The sequence below is a fragment of the Saccoglossus kowalevskii genome, chromosome 22, assembly GCF_978046115.1.
Source record: "Saccoglossus kowalevskii chromosome 22, keSacKowa6.1, whole genome shotgun sequence".
NCBI lineage: Eukaryota > Metazoa > Hemichordata > Enteropneusta > Harrimaniidae > Saccoglossus > Saccoglossus kowalevskii.
Window position 1 is genome coordinate 3,405,533 of NC_140662.1, and position 27,616 is coordinate 3,433,148.

At 35.2% G+C, this 27,616-nt stretch overlaps 1 protein-coding gene across 1 annotated transcript; it reads left to right on the forward strand.

Annotated features, from left to right (window-relative positions):
• Positions 1-945: 945 nt before the first annotated feature.
• Npepps (puromycin-sensitive aminopeptidase) lies at positions 946-26,462 on the forward strand. The gene is given in 19 exon segments (NM_001184849.1): positions 946-1,132; positions 5,837-5,918; positions 6,448-6,644; positions 7,107-7,214; positions 10,447-10,647; positions 13,455-13,585; positions 14,789-14,859; positions 15,169-15,212; positions 15,918-16,082; positions 16,446-16,550; positions 17,363-17,597; positions 18,477-18,610; positions 18,830-18,964; positions 19,382-19,601; positions 22,425-22,567; positions 22,678-22,734; positions 23,053-23,160; positions 23,455-23,607; positions 25,273-26,462. Coding segments are annotated over 19 exon segments (2,595 nt in total). The 5' UTR covers positions 946-1,009; the 3' UTR covers positions 25,456-26,462.
• Positions 26,463-27,616: the final 1,154 nt, after the last annotated feature.

The following is a 27,616-nucleotide window of genomic DNA, read 5'->3' on the forward strand; positions in this document are numbered from 1 at the left end:
GGTCGTCGCGCTGCGCATGACATTTGTGTTGATGGACATTGATATTCCCACAATCCAATGCGCTCTTCTGATGGAAATCACAAGTATGAGGTTTGACATGGGCGTGACGTGCACTAATTACTGCCAGCAACTCATTCGATACCTTCAAACAAAATTACCTAATTAAAGCTTGGTCGCCTCTCAGTTTGTACTCGTTGAACTGCGCAACAGTCAAAATCGCCATCTTTGTTTATATATTTTTGTTTTATATTATTTTTACATATATCTTGTTATTATTTTAAAACTTTTTGTTGTAAAAACAGTTGTACATATTCAATGTAAATCTTTTTACGCGGTGGCAATAAATTCATTATTATATTATTGTATTTGTGAGACTCATATATCTCGCGCATGCGTGGCGCGACGACTACCGCCCTTTATTTTTTTGTTCCCAACTATATACGTAAACAGGGCGTTTTTTTTTACTACAATTACCTTGCAAAACGTAGTCCGCGATAAAATTTTTCGTATTTGCATTTTACAGAAATCTGACTTTAATACATAGTTCGGTTGTCATATGCATGTTTACTACACTTTCCACACACAAGAAAAATAAAATTATATTCTATCGAATATCAGTAAATTGATATGTTTGTATTTTCCGCCATGACAAAGTAGGCGAATCAAAGTATGTCGTGTGATGGCGCTCTATTGTGAGCGGGTTGTATCCCCGGGGTTGTATGTCTCTTCAGCACACTGTTAAATTCATCGGTAATTTTCCGCCTATATGTTCAACGTCGACATTTCTGTCGAATGAATATATAGTATATGCAAGTTACAGTTTCATACTGGCATGCTATACAGTCGCTTATTCACATCCAGCTTTCACAGTTCGCGCTCGTGTTACGCTTTCCTGAAACAGACGCTGAGAAAAGACACAACCAACAAACTATTTGCTGTCAGTCGTATCCACTTCCGTGTTCGTCTCCAGGGACAAGTTCGTGCCTACTGCCAGTCGTCTGCGATCAACATGTCTGAGAAAAAAACGTTCGAGCGATTGCCTAAAAATGTGGTGCCCAAGAACTACAGTCTGCGGTTGCAACCCGACCTAAAGGCTTTCACGTTCGCCGGCAATGAAGTAGTTACCATTGAGGTATGACTGTGCAATTTAAACACGTGGTTTTTTTCACTGACATGTTATATTAGACTACTTTCGTTTTGTCCTTCGCTATGTTATTTTTCTGTCGTGATACTACTAGTAAATTATTCAATTTACGACATGACCGAATCTTAGTTTTACGTCACTGCACCCATATACAACTTGTATTTGACACTTTAGGGTTAGAATAGAGGTATGGTGAAAACGACATATGCGAGTGGTAAAATGTGAAGGGTCTTGACGATCTAAGTACTGTAAAAGAATTATTTTCACCAGTATTTAATTTCATAATTTAATCCTTTAACTTATGTACTAAGTTTCAAAATTCACATGGTTTCTAGAAAAAAAAATGATTTCTGTTGTACATGTAACTTTGCATGTTCATATACTGTATGCATTTTATTTTACATGTAGCTGATTTTCCCTATAAACTAAAGCCAAGTGATTAATATTAATATTGCTTGAAAACTATTGTCCAAAATTGTTGCTACATTGATTTGTGTGCAGAATATACACAGACCCTGCGAGTGTGTCCTTGAAACTTTAGTTCCAAGTGGCGTATACAACAGATTGTTAATTTACATAAAAATACGTGTTCCGTGTAGTAGTAATACATGTATGGCCAAAAATAAAAACAGGCGTTATTTGGCCATCTTTGATCTGATTATGAAACACACTGATATGTATGATGTATGTGCCAAATACGAATGAAAATGGTACATAAATTGTGGAAATATAGTAGTAAGGCCAAAAAGTCAGATTGCTGTCAATCGGCCATCCTTGACCAGATTTTGAAACAAATAGTCATGAACATGCATCCTAACATGTATAAAGTACATGTACATGTATGTGCCAAATTTGAATAAAAAGTTTGAATGACAACTGACAAAGCATGTCCAAAATGCAACATTTTCAAAAAACAAGATGACTGCCAGTCGGCCATTTTGAATCGAATCGCTAAACCACTGCATGTGCATATGTCCCACATAAGGTACTAGGCATATGCAAAGAATGAACGGAATCAGTCCACAGGATTCTGAAATATTACTCTTGATAGACTGACGCACGGACGGACGGACAGACAGACTCAGGAACTCACAGATGGTCGGGGACATGTATCCTAACATGTATGATCGATGTACTAAATTTGAATGAAAACTGACAAAGCATGTCCAAAATACAACATTTTCAAAAAACAAGATGGCTGCCAGTTGGCCATCTTTGATCCAATTGTGAAATAAATCGTCATGGACATGTATCCTAACATGTATAATATATGTACCAAATTTTAATGAAAACTGACATTTTAGCATGTCCAAAATACAACATTTTCAAAAAATAAGATGGCTGCCAGTCGGCCATTTTGAATCGAATTGCTAAACCACTGCATGTGCATATGTCCCAGATAAAGTACTAGGCACATGCAAAGAATGAACAGAATCGGTCCAAGGGATTCTGAGATACATGTATGACTCCGGACGGACACACGGACGGAGACCGAATTATATTAAAGTCCCCGTTTTCGGACTTCGTCCGAACGGGGACTAATTAGGTACTCTCTGAATAGAATTTCAATAGAACTTCAGAGTTCTATAGAATTCTATAGAAAGGTGGCAATTTTCTGTTAAATTATATAGAATTTTATCTAATTTCTATAAAATTCTATTTACTTCTATAGAATAATCCATATAAATTCTATAGTTTTTATATAAGTGTTTCATAAAGGTGCATGCATATTATGTGCATTCTGCTTTGAACGTTCACCTCATTTTTCTGTATATATTGTACATTGTTGCTGCCTCCATGGCAGTGTTTGAGTGGGCAGTCGACAAATGACTATAAATAATACTCTGACAAGCAATGGATCCAGGGGTAGTCAATTAGAAAAACTAAATTTTCCCTGAACTAAAATCTACTGGCACAACTGACAAGCAAAATGCACAACTGAGTATATTATTCTGGTACCAAATAAAGTGAAACGTTTGCTCTGACATCACCCTGAGATTGAGGTTTATAATAAATGGTCTCTTTGGTTAAGCCTGTTATTATTTATAGTATGAATTACATGCTGGTATATATTTATACAATTCAGTCAAACATTTGTTTTCTTTATGCTAAAACCTATAGAATAATAACAGATTTATACTCTAAAACATTCAGATTTTTGTTCATTCATATTTTTCGAAAATATACATGTAGTCTCATAGAATTTTGTTATTCAAATCAATAATGTCAAAAATTAAACAGTATTTCAAATCAAAGTTTTAGATTATTTAAGTACTATGTCTTAAATTTTACATTTTCACCCCCATACATGTACATGTACATGTATCACTCGCTGTTATGCCAGGATTTTATTTCATATCATGCTCTACTTGTCATGCAATATTACTTTCACTTTCGTACATATCCTGAACATTCGTAGAGCTACAATGTACATGTAAAAACATGTACTGGGTGGAATTATTACAATAATGAAAACTGACAGTTTATATAACAGAAAAGTCAATTAAATTGAGTGTTTAATTTTTTTAAAGATAAATCCACTATTGTTATAAAGGGTGGCAACGTCGCGTCGCGCTGTGCGTAAGCGACCATCATTTCCCCACTATTAAATACATTCTCCCAGTGGTATACATGTACATGGATACATTTATGTAACCGAGGCACGAAGTGAGGATGTTAACCCTTTAGCGTCATTGTCAACTTTTGGTACCATTGACAAAATAATTGTAATTATAAATACTCGTGTACAGTCTGCTCCTTCCGTGAAATGTTGATAAACCTTTTGTTCAAAAACTAAAAGCAATATCTGAAATACCTCGTTCAAAATGATGAAAAATTTAGTGACAAGTTCACAAAATGTAGAAGTATTTGCACTGAATTTTGTGCGGGATAAAGTATCTAGCAGTCAAACGTTGCTGATACACAATTTTTTAATAATTTGGCTCATAATAAACTGCTCCAATCAAAGGTTTATCTAAAATGAGCCCTGATGCTGTTCAGACCACAGTCCATCTATCCCCGGTCTGAAAACAGTCATTGTATTAGGTGTGAATTGGCCTCCTTCCCTGGCAAAGGCGCATTGCGGGCATGGGCAAAACATTGTCACATGATCAGTACACAGCCGGTCACTATTTTTGACATCGTCAGTGTTATGTATTTTTTTACAACTTAGTTGTTTATTCCAGAATTTGTGCTTTTTCACATAATTTTTTAATCAGGATATCTGTATAAGGTCATATTTTAGCCGGCGAGTAATTCTTTAATTTATCTATTTTACCAGCAGCGACACATTTTTGCAACAAATTTTCATACCTTTACCCAGATATTTGTCGTTTTTGATTTTGGGGTGATTGAAATGAACTCTACTTTATTTACCAAACTTCTCGGTGCGAAACCAATATTTGTCTTCGATTTTGACATTTTATGATCAAAACATATCATTACAAATTGGTGGGCTGATTTGTTTAATTTGTCACACCGCTTTTTATTAATGCTAAATTGAACGACTTTTATGGATGCTTTTTAGATCGTAAATGCAAATGGCGACGTTTTGAAATGACAATGTACTCAATTCTGTGCAAAAAAAGTCATTTCTATACAAACATTGAAGCATTGTTATATACTTTTGCATAGAATAAAGTCATTAGTTGTTCTATAGTTGACTTGAACTGTTATGAACCCCCCAAGAATCAGAAATATCACAGGTTTTTCGATCGACTACGTTAACATGAACGACACCATTTTGACAAGATTTGTTTAGCAATGTTTGTTTACCCACACCGCGGTTCGAGACAAAAGAGCGCTAGTCGTTTCCAGACCGGGGATAGAGGGACTGTGGTTAAATTTTGTGCTTAATAATCTCCTAATTTGCATAAATTAACCAATTTATAGGTGCTCCACAGATATCACTCATCAAATTTTAAATGAAACTACATGTAGGTACATACAAATGTACATGTATATATTGATGATTTAGATAATCCACAGATCTGGTTACCTCAGTGTTGAAATCCATGCATATTTGATTACCTGTTATTAGTTTCATGTGTCCTCAATATGCATAACTGTAATTTTCTAAGTACTCTAAGTTGCAGATTCAACCATTACTATAAGGTTGTTGTCTCACAAGATATATATTGTATGAACAAAATATCAAGTTATCATATATGGTCATTATTTCTAAAATATTTATAATTGTTAATAAAACCATACAATGTAGCTACATGGTACCCTAATCATTGCTGTAATTGCTCTATTAAAAGCACATGTGCTTACTGTAAATATAAAGGAGAAAGTATATGGTCAAAATGAGACGCATTTCAATGATTTTGCATGCAATAAACACAATTTTTGCTTCTAATATAGTAAATACAGTATTCCTTTTTCGTACTACATGCCTCCAATACACTCAGTACACAGGAGTTCTTTCTATGCTTTCTTTGATTTTATTTAGCATCTTATCAGTAAATTTCACTTTTAGCAAATTGGTAAATGGGTAGATAGTTTTGAATTTTCATTTTTGTACTTGCTCAATCCCTGCTAATTTCTTGAATTCTGTCGATAAATATTTCTCATGAACTGTACACAATCTAAAAAGCCATTATGATGCTTACAGGGGTTAGTGAGAATTTTTCTGCTGTGCGCACATTAGGAATGCAATTTTAACAAATTTGTATTTTTGCATATTTGCAGGTTACAGAAGCAACCAATAAAATTGTTATGAATTGCCTCGATATTGTAATCTCCATGGCATCGTACACTGCAGCTGACAAAAGTGAGTTTTTTGAATAAAACTTTTTCAAATTTGATGGGACTTAATTGCTGAGAAACAGACTTTTAATGCCTGTGCTATAATGAATAATGAATTCTACATACGAATTTGCAGATACTCAAACGTAAATTTGATGCAAAAACAGACATTGAAATTTGTGGTTGCACATGATCATATCATATTTTCTGTAAGCAATACTGATACACGTTGCCCATTGGTGCAAATTTTAATTTCATGAAATTTTATTTTTAACTTTAAATGTGCAAACATCTGTACAAATGTATATTTGTTGACAAACTGGGCAATATTTTATACAGTTATAGTGTATCCTATCCACTGAGATAATTAGCATATTTATTTATACCAACAAGATTATTCACATAACTATGCATACTAATGAGATGATTTGCATAATTATGCATAGTTTGCTTCATTATGTTTACTGTTGAATTAGTTTGCATATATATTCATACCATCAAGATAATTTGTTTAACTATGCATACTAATAAGATGATTTGCATAATCACAATAGGCTTAACACCAACTATCACTTACAACAAGGAAGAAGAGACGACTACTTTAACATTCCCAGAGGCACTTAGTGTTGGCACTGGTGATTTGACTCTGGAGTTTACCGGAGAGTTAAATAATAAAATGAAAGGTTTCTATCGTAGTAAATATAAAGCACCAAATGGAGAGGAAAGATACCTTGCTTGCACTCAGTTTGAGGTTAGTGTTACTCTTATTGTGTCCTACAGCAGTAATACAATTTGAATCTCCAGTAAACCTTTTAAATCTGCATGAATTTCCTAAGTTCCTAAATTTTGTAGTGTTGAATATTTTTTCTTGTGATGTATAACACTGTGTGTCAGTGACATTTATGAGGGCAATGTCTCTAGTAAAAAAAATGAGCAGATTGTTGATATTTTGCTGAGTAAGAAGTTTTATTTCGTAATTGACAATGAACAAATGTAAAGTTGGGTTACCTGAACTTTTTTCCATGGAGACAATGATTGAATTTTTTTGTTACTACTTGTAGTACTAGTATTAGGATTCATATCAATAACAGTACATGTATATTTAATTCCATGTTATATTATAAGACAATGGCAAGGATAAGCTACTAATTTGTGCATGTCATTCTATACAGTATAACCTTCAACTTCATTGGATTATAATCTTTTATTTCAGGCCACTGATGCCCGCCGTGCATTTCCTTGTTGGGATGAGCCAGCTGTGAAAGCTACATTTGAAATAACATTGGTGGCACCTAAAGACAGGATCGCTCTCTCAAATATGGTAAGATGTTATTTAAAGGCTGACAGTTATGTCCTGTGGGACAACTACAGCAACGGTCAATCGTTCCTTGTATGCAGATAGTGGACGTCTGTGCTAATCTCTCGTTTACAGTACAGTTCTCGCGGAAGCTTTGGCTTCACTTCAGCTTCACCTTCGCTTCAGCATCGCATCATTATGGCATTGTTATGGCTTCAGTGTCGCGACATTAAAAACTTAGGTGGTTATCGCTTTGCTTCATTGTGGCCTCATTATGGCGACAATGTGGCATCAGCATCGCTTCATCAAACAAAGAAGTACAGAACTCGCTTTTGCGACCGCTTGTTGAATTTCCGCTTTATTTTCGACTGTGCAAAAATTCGGACCACTAACAATTTTCTGGTTTTCATAGATCCCGGTTACTAGTTTAGTAACCGTGCATAGATGTTAAACAACCGTCAAAAGTTCAAATACTTTTTGTTTTAACTATCTATAATTATATGCACGTAATCTGACCCTTTGACCTAGATTTGGCTGGGATTGACTATTCTATATTAAACAATATTCTGACGTGACGCACTACTACAAAATGTATTTCAACCGAAGTACGACATGGTTGTCCGGGTTTCTTTTCCTGACTGTGTTGAGTTTACGATTTGTATAATTATTGTTATTTCCCCAAGGAGAACACAAGTCGAAGGACCATGAAGCTAAATAGAAGTCCCACGCATGGACTGAGTTAAAGAAAATATTTCTAAGGCTAAAATAAAACCTAATATCTCTGTGTGTATTTGTCAATTTTGCATATATTTGATATGACAGTATGTTCGTAAATATTTGGAAAAATCTCGTCTTTCGTTAATAATTTAATTTGTTTGAAATGTCTACCGACCGTGTCCCAATAATTTGTTTGGAATATCGATCCCTGTTGGTTTCTCCAAACGGTCCCGACGTCCATTATTCAACACAATCAGCATTTATTTATCGTAATTCATGGGGATCATGTCCCGTAATTTGCGGGCTGTAAAACCAAATAATTAAACATGTATTATTTATTGTATATATTTTTTTACCTCGTGAAACTACAACACAGCGTAGAGTTGTCACGGTGAAACAGTCGCCTTGAAATTGATGGAACTTCAATTATCCATTTCTCGCTTTGAAATAAAATTAAAAAAATTCGAAGAGCATCGGGGATATATTATTAACCAGTCTTACCAATCGCTAGCTTTATTTTATTCAAATTCATAAAATTCACGAGTTTTTTGACATTGGTTGGCAACTTCCGCGCTAAAAATGGTTGAAAATGTGGGTGTGGTACTCTCGCAAATTCCCGTTGATAATACAGACAAATATGGTTCTGTGACCCAGGTCGTGCTCCGATCAGGTGACTTTCAGGAAATCAATGATGTTGTAACAAAGCATATTTGACGCTAATTGAAGGGTCGTCGTACTGTCCAATCTCCGGCGTCGATTCACTGTGCTGTGACAGGCTTCACAATCATTCACTGAAAAACATTGGTATATTTTGACAAACGGCTGGGATTTGACCTCAGTTCAAAAAAAGAAAAAAGAAAAACTGGGCTGAGATACAAATCAGTTTTGCAAGTTGGGAAATAAGGTAAACCAGATTGGAGTCGATGATATTCAGTATCGAAGGACTTCCGTGTGTATAAAGAGTTTCAAATTGTTCATCGACTGGTCACAAAATATTTACGGCTACAACTAAATAAACACTTTTTTATTGAAGCCCAATAAATTATTTCTGCACGTCAAGTGCTATTCGATTTTTTTACCAGGCCTGTGGCTCGTTTTTATTCGAAAATATTTTTTTGTGAGAATACTTTTAAAGTACGTATAGATCGAGCTCAGGTCACTGATCGTGACTTAATTTTGAAAATTGGATGTAAAATTTTACCCGACCGACGCCACCACAACCATCCAATCATAGTTGGAAATGTACGCACTTGTTTTGGAACTTTGTATCAAGATGGCAGGCGACAACGCCAGGCGGCGTTCGCTTGTTTTGCATGTATTAGTAGTCCGGGCATGGGATCGGACTCGGCTAAAACTAAACGAAACACAGAAAAATACCACCAAAATGAGGAGTCTGAATCTGTTCTCTTACCAGCAAATAAAATGAACGGAAATAAGGTAATTTTATAACAAGAACAGTTGCATTTCGTATAGCAAATTGTGTTGTTCCTTGCAGTCAATATGACACTCGTCACCTTGCAGATTGCAATGTACTTCACATAGTTTTTGGTACCCAATACTCGCAACATTAAATAATTAAACAAGATATCTTTATAAAATGTCATTTTACTCTTGGTCATATTATTTTATTTCCCTTATCGCTTTGAATTTCAAATCGATTACATATCGAACTTCTGTACATGTGTTTTTTCTCTACTGTCTTTCCGTGTGAAAATAATGAGGTCATACTCATGTCACAATACTTTGAAGCTGATGCCATGTTGATGCCATGAGACTGCGAAGCTGAGGCCACGATGATGCCACAAAATAAGAGGCGAACACAGCTTCAATTTTCAATGACGCGAAGCTGATGCCACAATGATGCGATGCTGAGGCGACAATGAAGCCACAAAAGCCAAAGCTTCCGTGAGAACTGTACTGTAAGTGTATAGTTACTGATCTGAGCTGTGAAAGGTCTAAACAATTAATTTCTGGTAACGAGGTGGCTTTTTGGAATTCAAATTCAAGTTGGTACAGTATATGCGCAGTTCAATCCTTCTTGAGTGACGTGGTCTATGCTGCAATGTTCAATAAATATATTCATAGACATAAACCTTGTTGCATGGAGTAAATAAATATTTTCGGCTGTATTTTGCTCTACCTGGTCTCTGAACGATCGGTTGTTTTCCATTCTGTCTTGCAATGGTTTCTTCAAGATTGCTTTCTACCTCAGACAACTAAAAGAACTGTACAATTGTCTGAGATTACATGTACATTCACGTAATATTTATCCAGGGTAGCGAGAATCACACATCCATTCGCGGATTTGACCTCTATTACCTTCCATGACCCCACAGGCAACAATGGCTTGCATCGTTCACCGGGTCGTACTACTTTTTTATTGTACAGGAAATGGTTAGTTTTGCATCACATATTCATGTGTTGCTACACGAAGGTTGGATTTAATTGGTAAAAAAATTACACATTTCCCAGTTACTAAAAAGGCATACTTTTGGTCAGCACCTTGTAAATATTACATCATATATAACTATATTTGCAGCAAGTAACAGAGAAGAAACCATGCGAAAAAGACGCAGACTTGGTGGAAGTGAAATATGGCAAAACACCAATCATGTCAACATATCTTTTAGCGTTTATTGTTGGCGAGTTTGATTATGTTGAAGCTACTTCATCAGATGGTGTTCTTGTCAGAGTGTACACGCCATTAGGAAAGAAGGAACAAGGAGATTTTGCTTTAGAGGTGAGTTGAACATGATATGTGGGTTGAAAGATGAAGTCAGCTCTGCTCTATAGGTGATTCAGAATGCCATTCCTGCTAGATGGGAGTTAAAAATATTCACTAAATGTATCAGTCTGTGTGTTTGGACAGTTTACAAAAAAAATCATGCAATAGTACCATTTCTTTCGCTGCAGTATGAGAATTTCTGGATATGAATAGTGCAATAACAATAACTCTTATTAATGACTGAAAGTATAATATTTTCGATTTTAAAAATCATCAGTGGTTGAAACTGTAAATGTGCCACCCTACTATTATCCTAAATTAGCATATTATTTGTGAGAATGGCTCCTAAAATCATGATTTCTCTATTTGTGTTGATATTCTGATATTACCGTACTCGACTGCGTTAGCGCCCATGCCCGGGCAAGCACCCACCCCCCACTTTTGCGCAATTTTTGACTCCCATGTGCGAAGCACAAAATGGGAGTCTTTGTAGTTAGTGTGTTTGTATGTGTGTGTGTGTGTGTATGTGTGTATGTGTGTCCGACTGTTCCACTGCTATCTCAAGAACCATACATCGGTTTTTGATGAAACTTGGTGCATAGATGCTCTGGGCCAATGCGCAGATTTGATTAGGTTTTGGTAAAAATCCATGCTCGTTAATTACCTAATTTGCATGATAATTAGCTAATTTTTAGCTGTTCTATGACTGTTCCACTGATATCTAAAGAACCACTCATTGGATTTTGATGAAACTTGGTACATAGATGCTCTGAACTAATGCTAGGTTTTGATTAGTTTTTGGTTAAAATCCATGCTCGTTAATTACCTAAGTACATGTAATTACCTAATTTGCATAATTAATTAATTTTCAGCTTTTGATATAAGTAGTGAGCATTACATTTCAATGAAACTTGGTACTTACATACTCAAGGACTATGCAGAGATTGATTGTTTCGGATAAATATTTGTGCATATTAATCACCTAATTTCCATAATTAGTTAATTTTCAGCTTTTCCACGGGTATCTCAAGTACTAATCATCGCATTTCAATGAAACTTGGTACATAGATCCTTTAGGACTATGCAGAGACCTGATTAGTTTCAGGGTAAATAATTGTGCATATTAATTACCTAATTTGCATAATTAATTTTCAGCTTTTCTACTGATATCTAAAGTACACATTTCAATGAATCTAAAATTATGCAGAGACCCAATTAGTTTTTGGTAAATAAATGTGCATATTAATCACCTAATTTGCATAATTAACCAATTTCCAACTTTCACACTGATATCTCAGGTACTACTCAGGTAATCATCACATATCAATGAATGTTTATACATGGATGCTGTAGGACAATAGACAGACCTGGATAATTGTGGGTTAAAATCTGTACATATTAATTACCCAATTTGCATAATTAACCAATTTTAAGCTTTCACACTGATATCTAAAGTACTAATTTCCATTTTAATGAAACTTAGTACAAAGATGCTCTAGGACAATGTACAAACCTAATTAGTTTGGGGTAAAACTCTGTTCATATTATTTCCCCAATTAGCATAATAATTCATAATTTTTTGGTTCTAATCACATTTCAATTAAACTTGGTACATAGAGTTTTTGTTACATTGCGCAGACCTCATTAGTTTTATAATCAAATCTGTTCATGTTAATTTTCTGATTTGCATAATTAGTTTTCAGCTAAGTAATTTCAAATTATATTTAATGTGTCTCCAATACTCTCAGCACATGGGAGTTCTTTCTAAGCTTTCTTTGATTATATTTGGGGTCACATTCGGCAAAGCGCCCACCCCTTTTAAATGCAACTAATTTAAAACTTGGTCTTGCGTAACGAATCTTGGTAATTGTTTTTATATGATACAGCGTGGATATCGATCGCTGTGAACATGTTGTGAATGCGTAGAACACGGTAACTGTGCGTAAACTACGCTTCGACAATGACCTGTTAATAAAAGTAAAATGTGGTAAATATTTCATGCCATATTCAGTTTACCTCTCAAAAATGGCTAGTTACTAGTTTTTTGGAAAAACCATGTCGTTTATTCACTGAAATCAATTTCAACAGATCGTACTTCGACATCGATTATTCACTTCCGCATTGCGTTACCGGAAAGTCTTCGGGAATTTCCGAAGAATTGCGTCAGTACAACACAGCATTCTGATTGGTTAATAACCAACTTGACCCATTAGGTCAAAGGACGCTGCTGTAGGTCAAATCTGCAATTGCATCATGGCGGAAAGTGATTTTCATCGAGAGTTTGCGCACGATCCAACAACTTCGTCAGTGGAAAAAATCTGACAATTTTGACTTCGACTGTGTTCCAACAGACTCAAATGTGTTTAATTCCGTAAATTATGGTAGTATGTAATTAATATTGTAATAAAATGTGCGTATTTTTTGTGATCATTTCTGTTTCTTCATTGTGAAAATCAATGACGACGCAACTAATTTAGTAATTTGATTTTCCCTCAAAGACGTAATCTGTCACTTGATGAATCAAAATTTTCATTTACACTCTTTTTCGAGGGGGGTGCTCGGGTAAGCGCCCACCCCTACAAAATCGTGATTTTCTGAGTTGAGGCCCCTGGGCGCTAACGCGGTCGAGTACGGTACTTATTCGTACGGGTGGTTGATACTTGTGACATTATTACCTTCAGTTTGTGGATATTACTAGCCCATGATGTCTTGATGATGTCTTGTATCAAGGAGTTTTACAAATAAGTGATATCAGGTGATAATCCTACAGTATCGATACTTACGTCAACTATAGCTAAAATGTGATTGATGTATACTTATAGGTGGCTGTAAAGACTCTGCCATTCTACAAAGATTACTTTGACATCGCGTATCCTCTGCCAAAGATTGATCTGATAGCTATTCCAGATTTTGCTGCTGGAGCAATGGAAAACTGGGGTTTGGTTACGTACAGGTAAATTTACTAAATAGGAATGCAACTTTAACCTCATATACCATAAATAATCAAATTTAGGCAACAGGGAAAAGTAGAAGTCCTTAATTTGGTTCTGAAATTGGGCATCACAAACTGTCATAGTTTGTTATGTTATCATGTGGTATTTTCACACGATAACAAAAAATACTTGATTTTGATGTAATAAGCTTTGGTTTAAATTTCGTTGGTAACAAAAAGTTTAGAGGAAGTTTCAAATAAAAACAAAGATGAATGCCTTGGTTGGTAGCAAATGATCATGGTAGTGTAAGTCATACTGTGTTTCACAACTGAATAACATGTTTTTGAATTGTTGCAAATGTTTATTATTACTTGTTCATGATTAAAATAATGCACAAAAAGTGAATTCATTAATTTGTTATGAATTGCACGTACAATTCAAACTAGTTTTGTCATAAGAGAATGCTTTCGGTCAAGTACAAACGCTTGATGCGATACAGCATCAGTATTTTTTTTTATTCACAAGTTGAAACTGATCTTTGTGCTGATAGGTTAAGCAGATTTTAAACTGATCACTCAGCAGCTGGATTGTGCCACAGTATTTGAATTACTATTATGATAACTCGTTCAAATATGTTAATCAGTGGTTGACGAACACAACAGAGATTTTAGTACGATTTTTCGGCATTGATTTTGATGGGGAAAGGCACGACTTTTATAATCAGGAAATTATTAATTTTTGAAGTATTGAAGAACCATTTAACACTTCATTTTATATTTAACCATTCACCAGATTCACCCTAGTCACGATAAAGATTGTAGTATTGAATAGACATCAGTAACTATGTAAAAAATAAATTTGATTTTTAATTTAGGTGCCAGAAAAGATTGAAATGTTTGAGCATTTATAGTATTACCACAATTGTAATATGATAAGTTTGTCACACTGCCATATCCTCTTCACCACCAGACTTCCTTGCCAAAATGTTTCTGCCCTTTTTCTATTTTCTTCAATATTTCTGAAAAGGAAACCTAATTATGAAGCCAACAGACAAAATTTGAGTCAGTTTTCAGTTTTTTACTACAAAAAAAATTACTATTTTTATCACAATCTTCTGAAAAAAAGTGCAGATTATGAATGGCACAATTTTGTGAATTTGTGGTGAAATGAGGGAACTGGTAGTGAACACAAATTGTGAGGTAATTACATGACATACTTTTCAGAGAAACAGCTTTACTGGTGGATCCTAAGAACTCATCAGCCTCAGCCAAACAATGGGTGGCATTGGTTGTTGGTAAGTGTACATGTTATTTCTACGAATTTTTAAATTAGTCATAGGACAAATATTCACAAACCATTGAAATTTTGTAGCATTGTATACTCAGCATGGTTCCTGCGATACCAAGTGTCACAAGTTATGTCTTTGTAAAAGCTATTAAATCATTCTAGCAGTGACAATGGTTTACAGTAACTTGTGTACCGGTAGTAGCCTTGCATTCATTCAGCATTCATGTGAACACTGACTGGGGCACACTAGTACTGGTTACACGTGAAAAGTTCTCTTTGCTGCTTCGAGTAAAAATCATTTGATTTTTCTTTACAGGTCATGAGTTAGCTCATCAATGGTTTGGTAATCTTGTAACCATGGTAAGCTGTTATTTAACAATCAATATATCTTCTCTGTAATTTTCCCATACCACCAGCTCCAACATATCAACATTTGCAAATACAGTTTTCATGATTAGATATATGTATAAATTTGTCAGATAATATTTATGATTGTAATGCAATTATTGTACAAGATGTATTCACAAGGTTTAATTCAATCATTGGAATAGTTACTCAGTTTAAATTTACTGGTTTGTGAAGGTAACTGCATGACTTGTATACATTCTGTTTTAAAATTTGAATTTTCACAGGTTTTTAGTTTATTTAGATATGATACCCAGGTAAATAAGGGAAAATAAAACCAAGATAACAATTAAGCCCCTATACTGTAGCTACATTCTACAATGAACAAAATAGAAAAGGGGGTGATAGACTCAAAAATCAAACTTCACAGTAAATCTCAATTATTAAGAAAACTAAATTAAAATGTCTTTGCCAGTATTGGTTTGTTTTTCATGAGCAGAATAACTCAAAAAGTTTTGGACAGATTTTCATGAGCTCCTTTATATAGGGTTTATGTGGGCAAGCACTAGATCCAATTGCCATGAGAATTTTTGGATGCATTCATTACCATTGCCAGATAGTTAATGTAAAGTACTTTGCAGCTGAGACAGAATGTTTTGCTTTTGGAGTAATTTCTAGTGACTAGTATGTCATGTTTTTCACTTATGATTGCCTCTCTAGGAATGGTGGACCCATCTCTGGTTGAATGAAGGCTTTGCTTCCTGGATTGAGTATCTGTGTGTTGATTTCTGTTTTAAAGATTATGACATATGGACTCAGTTTGTGACTTCTGATTATACCAGAGCCTTGGAGCTGGATGCATTGAAGAACAGTCACCCTATTGAGGTACAAAGGCTAAAAATTAGCATGTAGTGAATTGAGTTCCAAGTTGTTTCTCAAAGAACTCTGTAATCACTATTAAAACTAATTCAGACCCATTGCTTCACATAAACTCATCTTGGAACTAGTTATCTCTTGTGCATAAGCACACTTTGTATGTTCCATTGAGAAAAACAGAATTAGGTAGCTTTCAAGCACTTGCGAGGTACAGGAGGTTCGCTCAGCAGGAGAAAATGGGAAATTTGGTCTGGGGGGGGGGAACACTATTTGACTTTCAACAAGATATCAGCAACTTTTTACATCAGATGGTCTTATTTTGATATTTTAGTATGAATGACTTGTTCTTTGTTACCTTGATTGATTTCATAGGTTGCTGTCGGTCATCCATCCGAAGTAGACGAAATATTCGATTTAATATCTTACAGTAAAGGAGCTTCTGTGATTCGAATGTTACACGACTATATCGGTGATGAGGTAAGTGATTTAGATATCTTGTTGGAGTAGGGAAAAGGTGAAGTAGTGTAGTGATTTGATTGTTATATGAATATATCTGTGATAAGGTTGGAGATTTTGATATCTTGTTGGGGTAGAGAAAAGGTGAAGTAATGTAGTGATTTGATTGTTATATGAATATATCTGTGATAAGGTTGGAGATTTTGATATCTTGTTGGGGTAGAGAAAAGGTGAAGTAATGTAGTGATTTGATTGTTATATGAATGTATCTGTGATGAGGTTGGAGATTTTGATATCTTGTTGGGGTAGAGAAAAGATGAAGTAGTGTAGTGATTTGATTGTTATATGAATATATCTGTGCTGAGGTTGGAGATTTTGATATCTTGTTGGGGTAGAGAAAAGGTGAAGTAGTGCAGTTGATTTGATTGTTATATGAATGTATCTGTGATGAGGTTGGAGATTTTGATATCTTGTTGGGGTAGAGAAAAGATGAAGTAGTGTAGTGATTTGATTGTTATATGAATGTATCTGTGATGAGGTTGGAGATTTTGATATCTTGTTGGGGTAGAGAAAAGATGAAGTAGTGTAGTGATTTGATTGTTATATGAATGTATCTGTGATGAGGTTGGAGATGGGGATTGAAGGAATATTCCAGTATATTGTCAGGGCAAAGGGAATATTCCAATATTTTTTTGGATGAATACTATAGTTTAATGTGGTGTGTTGTTAGGGGTATATGGTTAGGGTTGGCGTGATTTTGTGTCAAAATGGATTTCAAAAGTTGAAGATTAAAGACTCTAAATGATATTATTGTGAGATATCTTTCTTTTCAGGATTTCAAGAATGGGATGAATCACTACCTATCTAAGCATCAATATAAGAATACATTCACTGAAGACCTGTGGGAATCGCTTGGAAAAGCGAGTGGTAAACCAGTGAATGATGTCATGTCGACATGGACCAAGCAGATGGGTTTCCCTGTTATAAAAGTTACAGCTGAACAAAAAGGAAACAACAGAGAGTTGACATTGACGCAAAGAAAATTCTGTGCTGATGGGAGTGCTGGAGGTATGGCATTGTTCATAATAAGCATTTCCAATCATGTAGTGTACATATTATCTGCCATTTTAAAACCTATGGTAGACCATACCTTAGCACTAGGCAGCACATCTGTAAACATAACTGATAGTTCTCTGAATAAATCAGCATTATTCATCACTATTAATCTTTGATCAATGTCTGCGGCATTCTTCTGAATCTGATTCACAAGTGACTCAAACTTTCCTAATGCCTAGATTAGCAGAAAAATAACACTGTATAGTTATAACAAGTCACACAATTAATATGTTATTACGAGGATACTGCAAAGTATGCACTAAGACAGTACAGCGGGAGTATCAACCGATGCACAGCATGATGTAGAAAATGCACAACCGAAAACCAAAATTGTCCCATAAAAACAAAAGAATCCATGCCTTTTGTTTTTATAATCCATTTACAACTTTTTGTCAATTGTATCTGGTAACAGGAGTTTAACCTGTTATACTATATCTGTTAGTGTAGTATTTGCTCGATTGGTAGCACATGTGCTTATGCAAATTACAAAGGTATTTTCATGGTAAAAATAAGTATACTCTTTAATGATTCAATTTTCAACAATGATTCAATATTCTACTTTATTAGTATATGTGCTTCTATATTCACCACAGTTTCTTTCATGGTCAAATATGACGGAAGATCTTTTTTGTCGTCATATTCGTTCACGACATATTACTTTCATCTTTTGCCTCCTTAACAAATATTAGGAATAGGTTATGTGAAATTGGATAAAATTATATGTGAGTTTTTTTTTGATAAATTCTCTCTAAAGCTGATAAATTTGATACAAGGTCATCTTGCAATGAATTCCATATTTTTGTTTTTGTCATTGACATGCTTGGTTTTCAGGTGATTCCCTGTGGATGGTTCCAATCTCCATCAGTACGAGTGCAGATCCTAATAAAGCCACCGTCAAAATAATGTTAGACAAACCATCAACTACAGTTACCATTGAAAATGTATCCGCAGACCAATGGATTAAGGTGAGTCCCATATAACCTTGTTGCCATTATAAGGCTTTAGTATCAAACTCTTGTTTGACTAGATAATTTGAGCGCTGTTGTGCAGTTGATATTTTGGATAAACGATACATTTATCACACGTTGTAAACTTAAAATGGGACCAGTATCAACATGGCACAGTATGACAACAGGCATTATTCTTCTTACATTTGTAGTTTACCTGTTTTCTCATATTTTTAGTTGAACCCAGGAACTGTCGGTTTCTACCGAACACAGTATACACCAGAGATGTTGGATTTGTTACTGCCGTCTATTAAGGACCAATCATTGCCACCAAGAGACAGACTAGGACTCATAAATGACATGTTTGCATTGGTAAGTTACATGTATCTTTCACCTCAACTGTGCTTTTTTGCAAAAAAATTTCAGTGATTTATTATGCATTCCAGGAATGTTCACCACCTGATCACTGTCACCCTTGCAACATCATCAATACCATAACATGTTTATACATCTGTCACTATTTTAGTTTACTTCTTTGTCTTGATTGAATGTCTTCATATACAAAGTTGTTTTTCATGAACGATTCCGAAGTAAGAATTTTGAGAAGTTTTCAAAGTTTACAGTAATCACATTGCCATACTTCAATAGTGAATTCGGTATTAGAAAAGGATTTTGTACAAGATTGCTCATGTTTGAGAAATCTCAGTTTAGCCAATCATGCTAGTGACATTTTTCAACCAATCAAATCTGAGCTTGTATCAATGCATGGTATATCGTTTCTTATTGCAGGCTAAAGCAGGGGAAGTGAGCACAGTTGAAGTTCTACGTTTAATAGACGCATACAAGAATGAAACCAACTACACTGTGTGGAATGACATATGCAGCACTTTGGGAAGTCTTTCTGCCCTGTTACTACATACTGATTATCATGATAATCTGAAAGCGTTCGGCAGAAATCTCCTATCTCCCATTGCTGATAAACTGGGATGGGAGGCTGCAGAAGGAGAAGGTGGGTTTTGTAACCTTGTCACAGATTTGCTGACCAATCTGAACACCTGAACATTAAGCCAATCAGGAGACTTGTTGTTTGTCAGTGCAAACTACTGATTCATAGACTGGCACAGCTATGGTGATTTTTTTTTCAGTTAAATTATAATAATAAAATACTTGGAAAGATAATAGTTTTGCGAAATTTGGGGTGAGCATGAAACCACCACAGACTGGTCTTTATTTGCAGCTTATCTATTGCTATTAGATATTCAGGATATGCAGTGACATCACTGAATGAATACAAAAATAGAATTGGGGTAAACATGAGGTAAACATTGTGGGTCAGGTTAAAGGTCATTTTGTCAGCTATTTCCGCATTTGTCTGCAGACATTAAGCATCCAAGCAAAATGTACTTTCCAGTTCTTTTAGGAAGTGTAGTAGTTTTTAGGTTTAAATTAGTTTATTAGCCGTTAGTGATATGTAGGCACACAGTATGTAGACACAGTAGTTTTAAAGAAAGTTGATTTAATTGCAATACCGGCTAATATTGCAGTTGCATCCAATCTGGGTGATTTCACATTTACAGGTTTTTTTGTTACCCAGTAACACCTCCGTTTTGCGATATTTTTATTTAATTTAACTTTAAAAAGAAAGAAATCACCCGAACTGTGTCAGTCTATATGATGCATCAAGCTGCTGATTATTTTTTGAATATTTTTTTCAACATTATGTATTAAATTATTTCCAGAATTAACACAAAAACTCATTAAAATGCGAAAAATATTGGTAGAATAGTTATGACATTCAAAGGATTTAGCACATTTTGGTTCTCTGACACATATTTCTCAATACTGACTGCATAAGCTGATTTCTGCCCAGTGATGTCACATGCATATTTGGCTTCATATCATGCAAATTAAAAGATTGGGAACATCCAGAAACAGTGTATTGACCATTTGTACAGACTGTTCAAGGTGCTGGACAAATTTTGACTGGTTTTTTGTATATGATTTTTTGGAGGGGCATGTAATAAAGATATTATATTCCAAATATTGATGTTTGTGCACTCAAACATGAACACCCATATTTGGTCGGTATTGTATAGTATGTAGAGTTTTGCTAAACTATGTTTTGCCCCCAAAATGGTTGCCATTATGAAGCTTTCAATGCTGTCACTGAATTGTGCATACTAAGAATTTTTTTTCTAATTACCATACTTCACTGATCATAAGCCAAGGGGCCTCAACATGTAAAATCAGGGAAAGTAAAGGATGGACTTGTACTTGAGAACCACCTCAGAAAAGATGATTTTTTTGAGTTTAACATTGTAAACAACTTACCACCCACAAACTATTATCCAAATGAGATCTTTCGATCACCATGATGGGATGGGATGGGATGGGATGTTTTTGATCAATCGTCTGCAAACTCTCAATGCAAAGCAATGTTTTTCCACCTTGTTTTTCAACACAATTTGTCTCAACAGGTCAAGTCCTTGATTAACAATCAAAATAATGTGTCGTACTGAGGAATTTGTTTGATTATTTACAATGTAATTAAAACAATGTCCAATGACCAGGCTTCATAACTTGGCGGTCACATTTTTGGTATTTCGAAATCTAGCACTCAAAAAGTAAATAACAGAATACAAAGGGTGTGAACTATGTGCCATTCACTCAGAAATTAATGCAAGTTTTTTCATAGAAACATGAAACAAACTACCATACCAATCACAATTTATCTGCAATGAAATACCCTTTTTTTACATGCATATTTTAATAAATGATGTCAACAGTCCAGTAAAAACACCCTGGGTCTCTAATTGGGAATGCCCTCAACTTGTTAAATGTCTAAAAATGGAAGGGTGGGCTTACATTGTATGATCAGGTAAGTTCGGTAAATCTTAAAATTTCACTACTATAAAAGGGAATTCACAAAGCACAAGTTACTTGAGAAATTTTATCTGCGACAATAATAATAATTTGTCGTATAATTTAGGCCAGACTTTTTTTATTCCTTGTTTCTCAAGTTTTTAAAAGTTAATTTTTTTGAGAAAGTGGAAAAAAAAATAAAAAAAATAAAATATTTTTTTTTTACATTAGATTTGTGTGATTCTCAAAGAATTGTAAGTGAGATCATTTGATTGGAGAAAGGAAATGAAATAAAATTTCATTCCATGTATAACCTGGTTGGCAATTTCGCCAATTGTGGCACAATTTTCAGCATTAATGAGGGATTTCTCGGTTTTTGATGACAGAGTTTTGCGGCGTGTCACCACAAACCACGCCGCTGCCATGTTCGCCTAGTAGTCTCAAGCAGCTCACATAGAGGTCAATAACCGAGATTCACTGTCAACCAACGCCTAGTATAGATCTGCGCGAGACTTCAGTAATTTGATCATGATGCTCCCATGAAAATGCAACTTGGATTTGTTATGCGGCGGGCGGAAAAAATGAAGATAACAATAATAATTTTTTTTGCATTTACAAGCTGGCGGGTGCGAGAAATTACGGTGAAATAAAATGTTATTTTTATTTCATTTTCGGCTCCTGTTCATTCGGTGTGCTTGCAAAACAAGGGATGGGCTAATCTGCACTGGCTCGGAAGGTTGTAAATGATTAGCTAGTTTGAATTTGCATAACAATACTGACAATGAACGTGCATTCAACGCCACAAGTTTTTTTGTTTTTTTAGCCAATCAGAATTCATCTTCCGAGCCAGTGCAGATCAGCCGCAAGGGATAATAAAAGTCTGGCCTTATCTTTTATGAAATAAATAGATGAAATCTGAAGTTTTATGTTCCTGCATTAATAATGATATTTACTCATCCACTTCTTGTAGGTCACCTGGACTCCTTGTTGAGAAGTATGGTGCTACTCCGGCTGGGTCGTTTCAGCCATACAGACACAGTATCAAAAGCTAAAGTTAAGTTTAATGACCATACATGTGGAAAAGAAACCATTCCAGCAGATCTTAGAGGCTCGGTAAGTTTGAAATCACCAGCTGAAACAGTTCAGTCATGACCAAGAAAAATGTACTGCTTTTCACCATCGCATACATCATACATACATACATTTTTTATTATACTTCTTAGGTATATCACTCTGTATTGGCCCACGCTGATGAAGAAACATTTAAGGCAGTATTGAAAGTAAGTTCCGTTTCTAGTGTTCATAATTTACACCAGACGCAAAAATACTAGTTCAGATACCAATTTGCTCTGTTAGTAGTGTGTTGTGACCAAAGATTTCCTTCATTTTTACACAAGAATTTTGTTTTACCAAATCATAAATTGTGTAACTATAGTGAGGTTTTCTTCAAGATCATTATATCTATGTATGATTTTCTGTTGTGGTAATAGTCATTCAGTGAATTAGCATAACTTGTTGTGTTGCAGCAAATCTCTGAGTCACATTGTGTCAGCCAAGAGGGCACATGAGTCACTATATAATATATTCATTCGTTGCAGTTTTTCCGTGAACAAGAACTGCATGAAGAAAAAGAGCGAATCATGAGAGCCCTTGGTGCTGTGAAAGAGCCTGCACTCATTAAACAAGTACTGGATTTCTCACTTAGTGTAAGTCTGCTGGTTGTTATGCAATAAAGCTGGGTTAGTAATGGTGTGTGATTTGTTTATGAAAATTTCTACACAGTAGTCAGTGACACATACCATTTGTCATTCCAAACAATATATTGTACAGTCACAATTCAGCAGAGATGTTATAATTTGGTCATATAATATCTTCTATGTTAGCGCTGCCTTATTCGCCACAATAGCCAATGCGAGTAACAAATTATTTTTATGACCTAATGTTTAATTTTCCTGGGAATCAATCAATCTATTATTTGTACATTTTCCTTTGTATTTCAGGACGAGGTTCGGTCACAAGACACGGTGTTTGTTCTCACAGGGGTGGTCGGTTCCAAGGACGGGCTAGAAATGGCGTGGAAATTTTTACAAGAGAAATGGGATGTGCTTCATCGCCGTTATGAAGGAGGGTTTTTATTATCCCGACTTGTCAAGGTATAATATGTATTTGTATTTTCATATTTTTATGTTAACAACTCTACAGAAATTATGTCTTTATTATATCAACACCATCAACAAAATATTTCTATTTATATTCTGCTCTTTAACACAACAAGTGATGCAAAAATTTCAAATTTTTTTTAGCAATAACTAGAATCAATGTTGCATTTTGTCTGTTTGTTTCAAAATTAATTTTTAATTTGCTGAAAATTACTGAAAATGTGAACAGATTTGGCAAAATTCAAGCATGAAAAAAATGCTTTACTGTCTTGCTGATCTAGAGCCCTGAGGTAGCCAGCCTGCAGCTGGAAGTCGTTGGTAATAAACATCATCGTCCATCCCATGTGTTGTTGGTTGTCATACATCATTTGTCATCAAAATTAATGTATTGTCAGCTTTGTATGAATTTGCACAGTTTCATCTGTGAAAATGTGTAACTGAGCTCTCTGAAATCAGCAAGGTCTGATTGGATGTGCCAACTACCAGAAGTAAGATCAGCCTAGTGGGGTGTAACTGAGCTCTCTGAAATCAGCAAGGTCTGATTGGATGTGCCAACTACCAGAAGTAAGATCAGCCTAGTGGGGTGTAACTGAGCTCTCTGAAATCAGCAAGGTCTGATTGGATGTGCCAACTACCAGAAGTAAGATCAGCCTAGTGGGGTGTAACTGAGCTCTCTGAAATCAGCAAGGTCTGATTGGATGTGCCAACTACCAGAAGTAAGATCAGCCTAGTGGGGTGTAACTGAGCTCTCTGAAATCAGCAAGGTCTGATTGGATGTGCCAACTACCAGAAGTAAGATCAGCCTAGTGGGGTGTAACTGAGCTCTCTGAAATCAGCAAGGTCTGATTGGATGTGCCAACTACCAGAAGTAAGATCAGCCTAGTGGGGTGTAACTGAGCTCTCTGAAATCAGCAAGGTCTGATTGGATGTGCCAACTACCAGAAGTAAGATCAGCCTAGTGGGGTGTAACTGAGCTCTCTGAAATCAGCAAGGTCTGATTGGATGTGCCAACTACCAGAAGTAAGATCAGCCTAGTGGGGTGTAACTGAGCTCTCTGAAATCAGCAAGGTCTGATTGGATGTGCCAACTACCAGAAGTAAGATCAGCCTAGTGGGGTGTAACTGAGCTCTCTGAAATCAGCAAGGTCTGATTGGATGTGCCAACTACCAGAAGTAAGATCAGCCTAGTGGGGTGTAACTGAGCTCTCTGAAATCAGCAAGGTCTGATTGGATGTGCCAACTTCCAGAAGTAAGATCAGCCTAGTGGGGTGTAACTGAAGTATCACGGATGAAGTCAGTCGTTTTCTATATAAAATGCTTTAATTTCATGAGAAAATCATGGCATTTTGTAGCGGTATACTTTTCAAAGTAATTTGTACTCCCAAAATATTCAATAAAATACCACAAGGACCAAATAGAATTGTTCTAGATTTCTCCAGTTAAACATAGATTCAACAAAAATTTGTGTTGTTGAATTCGTAAAAAGAAAAGGGAATCAATTTTTTTTTTTTTTTGCTTCAAAATACAAAAGTGAGAAATTATGTGTGTTTTATTAAATATCTAAAATCACTGGATTGTTCTCAACATACGAGAAAAATAAACTGGAGTTGCAAATCCACTGACAGATATATTTCCTAACTTGTATTCTGTTTTATTTCAGAACTGCACAGAAGGATTTGCAACTGAAGACAAAGCTAAGGAAGTAGAGACATTCTTTGCGGCTCACTCTGCACCTGCTGCTGAGCGTACTATTCAGCAATCATTGGAAAACATACGCCTAAACAAAAAGTGGTTAGAACGCGACTCTGACAAGATCAAGGAATTCCTTAGTGGTAGTTCTTAAAACAAGCCCCTGTGAATTATATCTGCATCCCTCACTTGTTAATGGTTTAGTCAGTATTTTTTCTGATCCTAGTGTTATAATTGGATTCCTCCATTATTTTTAGGGATGACTGGAATTACTTTCAGTGTTACATCTACAATACTTGGCGAGATTTATAAGTCTAAAAATCGTACATAATTTTTTTTTCATTTTACAATGCGATGTGAATCAACTGGCTTGTGAAAATTGGAAAATAAGTTTGCAGAATAATAAAAAAAACTGGATACAATAGTCTATTCAAAAAGTTCAATACTCAAGAATGTTCATATATCAAATTAATTTTCATTTTCAGCTGCTATGCCTTGAATTGCATACAATGCCCAGATGAAATAAAACTGCTAAATATTACAGGACATGTGGATTTATATATGTATTAATTTGAAGACTTGTATAAATCTATTTTTTTCCCACCATCTCCACCACAAAATTTGTGTACTTTAAAGTAAAGTAAAAGGATTAATTAAATTACTCAATTTCGTACTTGTATAAATGACTGAATGAATCGTTCTCCTGATTATCAATTAATTTTCCAAAATTAGTCTGCTGACTGTTTGTCAATTTTTCTCTAGTCAGTAGTTGTATTCAGATTATGAGTTGCCTCGTATAGTTGTAATAAAATTAGAATTTCATGAGTTGACAAGTTAGTTGCCCTTCCTGTACTGCAATAGTTGTATACATAATAGCCTGTATGTTACAGTTGGCTTCAAAACACTACTACAATTGTAACTTGTCATTGTGACAGCCAATTGACACAAAGGTTTAAAGGATCAATGAGTGTTCAACTTTATTCATTGAAAAATTTAATTAAAGTGCGCCCTCTGAGGTGGAAATGAGAGAAATCTTGTTGTTTTTCCCAAGATACTGATGTACAAATCAAAGGTTATTGTGGTCATTCTTCAGCAAACGGCAAACTGTATAATGTATATAAAAGAACATGAATACATAAATTTATTTGACCAGAAACAGTTTGGCTGAAAGTGCCAAAGTCGTCAATCATGCCACATGTTCAATGTTGGACCCATTGGAAGTGCACAACACAAGTAAATTGTGATTATTTACACAAAATTTGATGCATGCTATGCAGAGACTGGTGCTTTAATATTTTCTTGTAAGCGTATAATCTATGGAATATGGTGGCCATTTGTATATTTTATTGTATAATTTGTTGCTGCAAAGAATTTTCCAAATTTTATTTTCAGGTTGTACACTTTGCAATCAATGCATTATACTAGTAATTAACCATCATTAGAATTTTACTTTTTTGAATCTCTTATAAGTCTATTGTGATTGGCCACCAGATGTGTTAATTTCAAAAGTTGCTTATCTTGTAATAAATAAAACGGCAAAATATTGGTTTATAGAAAACCTGTGCACCGTTTTCGACATTAGGATTTTGACATTTAGCCCTAATCTCAAGTTTGATAACGCACTATGCAATAGAATAAATGAATGGCCACCATATGCCATGGACTGCCTATCCTGTGAAACTCTTTAATTTCCCAGAAGAAAAATCTTCACTATTTCATGAAAATGGCAAAAGTTTGTAGCGGTGAATATTTCCCTAGGGGTCATGTAATACTGAGTGGTAGCGACAATCATGGAATCGTGTCTTCAACAAAGACCTTTGTGTAGAGTATTAATCTGCCTAAATGTTTCTTGGTAACATAGGTACTATACCAAATGAAGTAAGTTATACTCTCTAAAAATTCCATTTTTCCATGAAATTGCGATAAGCTTGTTTAGTTACCCATTTGAAAACTGGAAGTGAGTTATGGAAATCTTTTTTTTGATCAATTCAGAGTTGTCCCTTGCATTGAAGTCATTGAAAAAAAATCCAGCGACAAACTGCACGCAAGTACAACATATGTCAACTGCTTTATTTTGCCACAGTAAATCTTTGCAAACTGGTGGTAGTCTTAAAATGGTTGCGGTATATTTGTACACAATCCCCCAGTCCTGTAGGGACTGATTTGTACCAGTAACATTTCACTGGGGTTCTAAAGATGTGACTTGTAAGTCACAAATGAAACGGCTGACATGACGTGACAGTGGTGGAACAAATGTTAGGTTACTGTTACCGGTTAATGAAATTAACTTGCGGGGGGTCAAGGGTGAATGGCTG